Source organism: Adelges cooleyi, unplaced genomic scaffold (assembly GCF_023614345.1).
Source record: "Adelges cooleyi isolate 19-005CV unplaced genomic scaffold, UGA_ACOO_1.1 ACOO_flye_CR_arks_rails_tigmint_CR_PRNA_108, whole genome shotgun sequence".
In the NCBI taxonomy this organism is placed as follows: Eukaryota; Metazoa; Arthropoda; class Insecta; order Hemiptera; family Adelgidae; genus Adelges; species Adelges cooleyi.
Window position 1 is genome coordinate 15,663,721 of NW_026095761.1, and position 10,575 is coordinate 15,674,295.

The 10,575-nt window shown below is 25.9% G+C and overlaps 1 protein-coding gene across 4 annotated transcripts; it reads right to left on the bottom strand.

The window, feature by feature from the left end:
• Positions 1–485: 485 nt before the first annotated feature.
• On the bottom strand, positions 486–9,336 carry LOC126846220 (probable helicase senataxin). 4 transcript variants are annotated; one of them, XM_050585482.1, is made up of 22 exons: positions 8,871–9,163; positions 8,627–8,743; positions 7,989–8,120; positions 7,846–7,918; positions 7,229–7,503; positions 7,075–7,117; positions 5,699–5,934; positions 5,078–5,280; positions 4,715–4,824; positions 4,443–4,643; positions 4,294–4,379; positions 3,787–3,933; positions 3,527–3,623; positions 3,298–3,453; positions 3,123–3,217; positions 2,840–2,977; positions 2,372–2,511; positions 2,106–2,256; positions 1,491–1,753; positions 1,110–1,247; positions 688–883; positions 486–625 (listed from the first exon to the last, which is right to left on the bottom strand). In XM_050585482.1, the coding sequence occupies exons 1-22, from the start codon at positions 8,961–8,963 to the stop codon at positions 509–511; spliced, it is 3,207 nt and encodes a 1,068-aa protein (XP_050441439.1). In that variant the 5' UTR covers positions 8,964–9,163; the 3' UTR covers positions 486–508. The 4 variants fall into 4 exon arrangements, with proteins under 4 accessions (XP_050441439.1, XP_050441455.1, XP_050441447.1 ...); XM_050585498.1 differs by lacking the exons at positions 8,627–8,743; positions 8,871–9,163 and adding an exon at positions 9,196–9,336; XM_050585490.1 differs by lacking the exon at positions 8,627–8,743 and having other exon boundaries at positions 8,871–9,164.
• Between the last annotated feature and the right edge of the window lie 1,239 nt (positions 9,337–10,575).

A 10,575-nucleotide genomic window follows, 5' to 3' on the forward strand; every position in this document is an offset into this window, starting at 1 on the left:
TACTCTTGCTTTTTTTCTCTGTTCAATATGTTACTATTTATTAAATAAAAGGTCTAATTTTGCATTAAGCTATATTAACAGAAGGCCATTAAGAACTCTGCTAATATACCTATGTATACTTATTCTTCTTTTCGTTTTTATGCTATCCTGACAAATGTTGCCTTAAGTTTTTTGGGTTCTGAGGTACAGGTATTTAAAGTATCAATATTGACAAAAGTATTTAAAGCACTCAAATACTTTACAACATTGCTATTACTATAAACGAAATATTAACAGGCCACTAAATGAAGGGGGAAAGCGCCTAATATAGTTTTTAGCTTTGATGCAAAACTAAAAAGGAATTGATTATAAAAACTAATTTATTTAAGTAGCATCTTTTAATATGCTTAGAATATTTTCAACTGAGTTTTCAATACAAATATTTTATATTAATATTACAAATTTATTAACAGAAAATAACAATTTATAGAATAATATTATACTCTCTAAGTAGACATTATCAAAAAAGTTAAAGTTTTATTACATTATGTAAGTCATCCAAGTTATACATAGTTTTTTCATAAATACGTCTTACTAAGTTTCGCTCTTGAGCATCTGCTACTAAATGTTTCCAAAACGGATTTGTCTATAAAATAAAAAAAATTAATATTTAAACATAATTAAAAATTAAATAATCTTATAAACTACCTGAAAATGTTTAAAATTTCCACATATAAATAAAGAATGACGTGCTCGTGTTAAAGCAGTGCACGAAATAGCTTCATCAATGAACAGTTTATAATTGCATGCAGTAGACATAATTAGTACATCACACTCGGTGTCATACAGACAATTAGTAGATAAAATCTGAAACGTCATTCTTTCATTTAAACTGCTTGGCAAACTATAATTTACAAAGTAAATTACTTATTAAACAGTTATAAAAGCTTAGATAGTTCTATTTTATTAACAGTACTTGAAGTATTAATATTATACAATTTTATTGTGATATACACATTAGATAGGCCGAGAAAATATATTCTCGGAACATCTACATAAATAACAGTTATCACCAAAAAAATTTCAAAATAACTAAAAACTATTAATAAATTATGAAAAAATATAATTACATTTTTTTAAATATAATTTTTGTAGTTTTATGTTGGTTCTCACTCAATACTGCAATTGTTATACTTAAATTCTGAATTCTTGTAATTAATACTTTTACTATATTTGCAATAAGTTTTGCTTCATTCTCGTTTATATCACTGTGTTCAAATTAAATTGTAATGAATTAATTTTTTTTTTATAAAAACTAATTAATTATTGCCCCAGTAGATACTTAGACCACTAATAGACATCTATTAGATTAAATCAATAACACCAGCTATTAACTAAATGTCTTACTGAGGAAAATGAATATTACATGCCATTATATATGCATTATACACATATACCTTCAATAGATGTCTACTAGATTATAAATGTTTACTTGGTTGTTCTGTGCTTACTCTGCAATGTTATGTGAAAATGTGTGATCTAATAACAGGTAAGGTTGTAAAGGTGGTCGATTGGATTTTAGTACAGTCGCAGAGTTCTTGATTGCATTGTTATAAAAGTACCGAGATGGAAAATTACTAATTTCCTTATGCATTCTATACTGCATATCCAACGTAATTACTGGTATTTTCGAAATATCTGACTCAATATTTTTATTATGCCATGAAATTAAACGTTTTATTAGTGAATGATTCAAGCCATTTTCATTAGTAGTCTAAATAAAAAAAAAAATTCAAATTAGTTGATGAACATGTTATAGAACACATTACACCCTCAGCCAAATCCTCTCATTCCACAAATATCTCAATCCATTATTATTTCCTTGTTTACTCATCACATTCCCATGACTTTATTTATAACTTTCCTCAATAAAAATATAAAAATATTGGTACTCAATTGTTGACCTTCCTAGCAACTAGCAAGTAGCATACATCTAAATTTATTTTTCAATACCTTGGTTCTATTTCTCAATTTTTTTGTACTTCATTTTTAAACAACCAATTTATTACACTATAAAAATTAACATTAAGAAAATTAACAATTTAAAATTATAAAACTATACTTGCTTCACTTCGTTCTATTGGATTTTGAAGTTTACAATTTCCGACTAAAATTATCTTATTGATTCCAAATAATACAGGTAATAAACTTAATGGTTCAAAACTCAGCTCAGTCTCTTCCACAATGCATGTAAAATAATCATGATTTTTATTTTGTCTAAATATAAATATCATAAAAAAAAAATTATGCTTTTAAGACGGTATTAAGATATTTCTTGGATATTAATCGGTATTAAGATATTTCATTTAATATATTGGTTAATGTCTCTTACAGTAAATATGAAGGCATAAATAAATTTTCCATTGGTTTTGTTAAACATGAATTTAAAGTTGCAATAATGACATTCGCAGAGCTAAGGATTTCAGTTTCAAGATATTTTTTTATAAGCATCTTCTTCAATGGGTGTTTTTCCTAAAAAAAACATAGTAAAAAGTATTAAATACAACTTTGCAAAAATAATACCACTGACTTTAAAACATACAGATAAGCAAAGCTATATACAAGAACAGCCACCAATTTTATGTAAGATTCCCACAATCAACAGAGGTTTGCTCATCATAGTTTATAGACGGGCAGATGATAAACTACATACTTACTACTCTCTGTGTATTTTTTAATCAATGGTAGTATTTTTTTTTTTTTAATGTGTATATACATATAAATGTATTAGAAATAAAATAAAAACCAAAACTATCCAAAATCACTGTGATTTGTAAATATGATTATACTTTATACTTACAGAAGATAAGCATTGTATGTAAGATTCTGTTTTTTTAATTTCGTTTTCTAATAAGCTATCCACTATTGATTCATTTTGACATTTTATTATGTTCATTTCTCTTAAAGTATTATTCAAATTTTCAAGTAACTTTTTGACCTGGGAAAAAACATTTGAAAGTTTTCAAATAATGAATCGTAACTAAAATACAGTTTTTATTTATTTTATGGTGTTTTCTCTGTAATAGGACACTTGAAGTATTAATATATTATTTGTAAAATAAAAATTAAGCAAAATAACAAACATAAACTTTTTCATCCAATTTGTCCATTTTTTGTTTAACTAACGCACTCAAGGATATCGAAGAATGTTTTTGTCCAATTTTAACAAAGTTTAAATCTGTAACATTAAAAAACACGCATATACATTACAACAAAACATTTTCAAGAAAAGCCAAATCATTTTAAATTTAAATGTACCGGGATTTTTTTCTTTAATGTCTAAAAGTCGTTGAGCCAATTCGTCAACAGCACTGTTTGAATAAGTACATAGAAGTAGTTTTGTATATTTACTGCATTGTTTTGTTGTCATGATACATCGTATTATATTTATGATTACATGAGTTTTTCCAGTTCCTTAAAATTTCTAATTTTTATAAAAAAAATATACAGAATTTTTATGTACTTAGCTATCTATGTATTTCCTTACCAGGATATCCGTTGATTAAACAAATATTTGGATTATCTGATAACGCTAGCCTAGTACATAGTGATACTGCTCCTTTTTGATTGAAATCCAAATTATTCTAAAAAACAAAATACATCTAATATGTTCATTTTACAGATATTTCGGACTTGATGAATACAGTTATTTAAATATGCATGCATATAATATTTTGACTTATACTGTATGGGATAAAAGAAAAAAGTGTATATCTATATATAATAATTATTAATAATAAAACATACTGGGTTATTTAATAAACTAGATACGGGGAAATTGTTTATTGAATTTTTGTATAAAGCTGGCATAACAATTGCATCACATAACGGTGATGTCTTCATACTACATATTGCTTGAAACAGGCGAAGTTCAGGACACACATGAAATAAACACTAAACAGAGAAAATTATTAATAATGTATTTTTTAAATTCATTGATTTTGTAAGTGACATTATAGCAAGGCAGTAGTTAATAATGTAAATATATTTTAGGTAATATGCCATAGTTATACTTCACAGCTTAAAAAATTTGAAAATAATTTTTTTTTTTATATATATAATGTATCAACAACCCCTTTAAAAAATATTGCATTTCATTGACTGCCCCAAAACCAACATTTTTCACAAGTGCCCTAGGTAAAATAACACTTTTTGCAGTTCCCATATTATATAATTAAAAATTAAGTATATAATTGTTTAGTATGCAGAATATTTTATAATAAAATGCAATTTTAATATGCAACAATAACTTACCAAAAAATTTATAAATGTATTATTAGGGATAGAATGTGACTTCTCAGTAATTAGTAATTTAAATAAAATCTGAGTTTTTTTTGCTTCTGTAAAAAAAATCACAAATATGTACTATATTATAAATAAATAAAAATGAATAAAAAAAATACCTTTATTTTGAAATGTATTTGAAATAACTGCATCCGTGTAAGCAAAAAATACAGTTTTTTTTCTTTTATCTGAAGTTTTTGAATCATTTGTATTTATAATTAGTTTGTCATCAGATGTCATTGTAAGTAAAAGTAAATCGCCGACATCAGGAAGTCTTAAGTTGTTTGGGCCATGTCGTATATTTTTTTTATCAAATTCTCCTAAAATAAATTGTAAATTTATAAAGATAATTATGTAATACTAACTTATGATACAATTCACTTCAACACACCAACACATGATAAACACCATAATGGTGCATTGTTTGAATCCAAAAGATTGCTTGAAGTTGTAAATTCTTTATCCAAACATTTAACTTTTATTGAAAACAATGGCGTGTTACTACAACATATATTATTATACTCATAAAACATAATTTTTATAATTGTATTTTCCCCATGTATGATTTATAAACATTTTTAACTAAAAACAGCTTTTTATTGTTATTTTATTAATATTTGAAAGTAGGAAAGTAACGTAAACTAATTTAATTACAATGATGAATCAGACTAAAACTATGGATACATTTTGTTCTTAAAATTAAAAAAATTGAATAAAAATGCCTTAACAAACATAAAATAATAAGAATATTTACCTAGATGATTCATAAAAGATGCAAGAGCTTAAATTTGAAATTTGGCTTTTATATATATTGTAGGACTGAGTTATTTTTATCCAAATTTCATACAGAAATAATGGTTTAAAAGTTGACAGATAATCTTGAACACTATCAAAGTGATCTTTAACTTTTGGCAATGGTTTTGTCAGTCTATCTTTATCTTTAAAATCTGTACTCTCCTGATAAAATAAAAGTCTTGATATAAGTTATGAATTATAATAAGGTATTATTGTTATTTTGTTTATAGATGGAGTATCACACTTAAACTAATTCACCATTTTGACTTTTGAATTTCGCTAAATTTGTTTACTCTTAGTGCGGTTACTAAAACTAATTTCCTCAATTTTTACAATTTAATCTATAAGTGGTATGGTGCGGATTCACAGACCGGCTTATCAATGTATATCTTAAAAATAAGGTTTTTGTAAACGAGTAAATATGTAAAATATATTGAAAAGGAGGACAACCGGTCAACACATTGGTTTTGTCAAGTTTATTGTTTTGACTAAGAGTAAACAAAATGTAACAGTCAAATGGTGAATGATTAAGGAATACTCCACATATATATATAAATATATAATTATAATGCTATTTTACATGTAACCAATTGGTATTCCATTCACAAATACTGCTAATAGCTTCAAGAAAATACTTGTAGTTTACAGTGTATAATGAATCAGGACCATACATTTTATGAGCGCATTGAACATTTTCCTTTAGTAAAAAATCTTTTTTCATTGTAGAATTGATTTCATAAGTATCTTCAGCCTCTTGATCTTCGGTTATAATACCTGTAGTATTTTTAATTGTTTCGGAGAATGGTGCTGAAGTCTCTAAACAGATATTCAGTTTATTAGTTAAATGTTTTAAAGTATTTTATCACTATTTAAGATTTTTACTAATTAACTTATAATGAAAAAAATAAATGTTAGTAAAATTATACCTCTACTACTATAGTGTAAGCCTTGACTTCAACCTCTATCAATTACCTAACCTACTTAATTTAAATATATACGTTGATTGATTACGTAAGCATTACTAGAGTTTTTGATAATACCTATAATATATAAAGTAATAATAATAGTTTTAATGCCATTTTCAAATTTTTTATGCTTAGTTGTGGATTGATTAAATTTTTTTTTTATGTTTTAATTTTAGTTACTAGCTCATACACGCGTGATTTAACACAATTTAAAAAAAATACATAACTGAATATTAAGAGCTGACAGCAGCTATTTCCAAGGATAGGTAAAACTAGTAGTCTATTCCAACGCTTCCTTCCAACTTAAAAATTCAAACTATTGACTAACTTTAAACTAAGCAAATAGCATAGTAATATTATAGTATACTGAATATTCAATATTTTTACAAAAATGAATTAATGTACTAGACCCTAGTACGTCAAAAAAGTTTATCAAGCTTAAGCAGATTTTATATTACAACAATATGATTTCGTTAAATTTTTAAAATAAAATAAGTTTTTTTTTTAATAGTAAACTTTATTATTATTTTATTATTTATTTCTTTAATCTGAAAAATATCATTTCATACCATATTCTGTTTTAACATTTAAAATTTTTAATTATAATTTCTATAAAGTATAGTACAGGTTGTTAGACTTGCTACATGAACCAATTATATCAGCGGTTTAAGAGATATTGTGGATCCAGTAAAAAAAAAAAAACAAATCTGAAAACTAGGGATTACTCAAATTAATTTAATCTAATTTTCCAATTAATCCCAGATTACGAGTAATCGGTAATCCTATTGTAATCCATTTTACCATCTCTAAATTTAATATTATTATAAAGTTTCATTCAAAATAACTTTTATAATACTGAATATATGAATATACTGACTAATGTGTGCATCTAACAATTCAATATTTTGTAAATTGAGGAAAAATAAAAGAACTGCCTTATCTTCCTTAAGAAAAATTAATAAAGTAATAATGGTAAATACTGACTACTTACCCATTACAACTGCTTCGTCCTGAACTATTTTAGGAGTTAGTACCTGAAACACAAAATATTTATGTGTAAATCAGAATTGAGTTACTATACTAGAAACATAAAAGAAAAATAAACATGTTGCTAGTTATTTGTTTCTAAATTAAATATTTAGTACCAATTTTTTCTCTTCTTGTACGTTACAACTTTCTTCTATACTATCAGCCACAGAGCTGTTTTCTAATACAATATCGCTGTCGGAATCAGGAGTATTTAAAATTTCCATAAATTTTAGAGCCCATTCAGTTGCCAAACGTTCTCTATCTTTATAGTATTGTTCATCTTTAATGTTGTTGCGTTTGTTTTCCTTAGTAATTATATGGGCAGAACTTAAGTCGGTACAAAATTCTTCATTATTTCTTGAAACTATTAAATTGTTTTTTGAGGAAGATTCTAAAAAAACAAAAAAACTAAATAAATAAATAACAATATTATTGTTTACTGACCACTAATATAAATTATATATATTTTATAAGAAACTTTTAATGAGAGCTATACATTTATATAGTAACAAAAAAGACTAGATTATTCAGATTTTACTACTATTTAAATTTGAAAATCCATATATTATACCTAATTACGATTAAAAGTTTGACCTTTATTCAAGAACTTTCTTTATGATAATACAGAAATTAAAACAATCAAATGTAATAAATAAATGATATCAGTTACAACAATTTGTTATGTTATGTTATGTTTGTTATGCTGATATTAATTTTAGTTAAATTTACATACCGGCCACTAACTTTGGCTTCTTTGATACAGTATTATTCATTTCTGACAATAGGTGCACAGGTTTAACTTCTTCCTAAAAATCATAATACATTTAAGATTATTAAAGATACTAATTAATATTTTTTTTAAATAATTTAAAATACTTCTTCAATTGAACAAATTTCAAGAGTCACGCCTCTTTGAATATTTGAAAGAATTATATGGTCTGAGTCTTTTAATTTATATTCTTCAAGTCTTTCTAATCTTGTATTTTGTATAAAAGTTCCATTTGGAGACTAAAAAATGACATTGGTATTTGGTATTAAATATGTCGTTAAAAAATAAGTTTTAATTTGATTCTACAAGCTTTTAAAAAAAGGTAAGCCAATAATCAAAAATGTTGCTATATATATATAACTAATTTTTGAAGATTTATACTTTATAAAAGCTCGTAGAATTGAAATTTCACTTAAGACCCCACACAATCTAACCACTTGTCAAGCACTGATGTTTACACAAAAAATTTTAATCCAACCAATATTTGTTTTAAACCATTGTGCACTACTCAAACTTAAACTATCAAAATGTTTGCATAAACAGTCGTTGCGCTGCAATTGCTGGATTGTGTATTGGAGGCTTAAGAGTCTATACTTAATAAGACAGTTTATTTTATTGTCTATAATGTTTGGTATTCAGTGTACATAATTGTTGGACGTCAAATTCAAGAATTTATAGCAATTGGAATCATTTTGGGTAATCAAAGAAAATTATTATAATTTGTAAAACATAATTTTTAACTAACACCCAAATCTTTTATAACTGGCATTTCATTATTCTCTATCCATATCTGACAATGGTTCCTAGATATATTCTCATTTGCTATCACAATATCACTGGTTAAAGATCTGCCTATTATATTCTGAAAATATAAACATACAATTCAAAATTTAGAATTTGTTGTGTTCACACATCTTTTTTTTTTAAATGATATTCTATATTAATGTGCTTTAAAACACATCTAGTATATTAAAAAACTAAATACATACCGGGCCAGATTTTAAATTATATGTAATTAAAGTTACATTTTTGCAATTTTTAAGACATTTTAATACCCATGATGTTGGCTTTCCAATTTCCATTTTAATTTGTTGAAAGTACACATTTAAAATAACTTAAATTAAATAAAAATATTGTATGAAAAATCAGGAACCAATTCTTGAGATTAAAAAAACGTGTTTTTAAACATAAATCAGAGAAGAGCGTTCATAGTATATTTTGTTACTATTCTAAAATTTATCAAAAACTTGGATAGAACGTAAATTAAGTAATAGTAAATACTTAGTTAATAAAATATTAAATAAATCATGATACCGTATGATGTGGACTAATTTAGTTTATCAGATGTAGATACATTTAGATTTTAGTTTTGCCTCAATGTTTATTGTTTATCTAATTCATAATAATAAACAGTTTATAAACTAAAGACAGATGAATTTTAATCTGTTATTGTTATTTGTTGGAGTGATAACACAAGATTACAAAAAAAAAATTCAAAATAATATCACATTGTATCACAGATTATCTTATCTGTGATAATATCACAATAACACTATAGTATTGCCTCGTAACAATCACATTTTTATTACCCGTTTTACGTTACATACGGTCATACTGATCAACTAAATTTTCTATTTACAAAATAGACAACTTGCTTTTAATGTATAACGCGTATTGCACCCATTACGGTCGAGGCATGAGACCGCGCTATTTTCGTCTCTCCGACCAATCCAGTGTAATACAGTATAATAGCAATTGTTTTTCTCCTACGTAAAATTGTTTATAAATTATAATATTCAATACAAATAGTTTTATTGTTATTGACATGCAATGTGAGCAATGTGTTCAATATCTAATTGACTAGAACCAACTCCAATAGCTGTGCATGAACCGCGGCTAAACTCATCAGCTTTCCATCGAGTGCTATTGAAAAATAAGCGAATGAGTAACTTCGTATTAAGCATAAATTTAAATCATGGTCAATCTGAACTCAAGAGTCAAGACTACTTTCCACAAACATTTTGCCGGAAACGGTACGCAAGAATCTTTTAAGAATATTCATACGATTTCTGTGCATTTATCTCCAATAGTCTTGTCGTCCTAACTTCCCAGCTCGATGAGGTCAATATCTAGCATGCTATGGCATCCGGTAATACACGACTTTCTTTACAATTAACAGTTGAAAATCAATCGCTGTAGTTTACGAGTGTTGGCATTTTGTACTTTGTCCAAGTAAATTGCGATTTCTAGTTCAACATGCTCGCCGACACTATAAATACCAGGAGGTAGATGAAGGCACCAGTAAAGTAATCTTCACATCGTTGTAAAAAACACGTAATATATGCTCCATAAGTTTCCTAAAAAAAAAAAAAAAATATGTTAATACGGGGCGTACGCAAAAACATGAAAAATACTAAAATATTATAATAACATTTCACATCTATGCTTATGAACCATATGAAATGCGATGGTGTGAAATATGCCTAAATTAATCAATCAAAAGACATACTTGTAATAACGAAAATGGAATCCTTGATCCATTTGTTGTTGACGCAATAATACTTGGCATTTTAGGACGATGAGTAATATCCACTAGTCTGTTGGCCATAGCATAGTGAATCCAATTAGCGCCGAATTCGACTTGTTGATCATTTACATATAAAGTAAAAAAAAAAATTGCTTAGGTTAATCAAC

Coding starts and splice junctions, on each gene's coding strand:
- LOC126846220 (XM_050585482.1), bottom strand. CDS start 8,963: ATGGAAATTGGAAAGCCAACATCATGGGTATTAAAATGTCTTAAAAAT. Junction 3,218..3,297: donor CATTAAAGAAAAAAATCCCG/GTACATTTAAAT, acceptor TTAATGTTACAG/ATTTAAACTTTGTTAAAATT. Junction 2,257..2,371: donor TTTATGCCTTCATATTTACT/GTAAGAGACATT, acceptor ATTTATATTTAG/ACAAAATAAAAATCATGATT.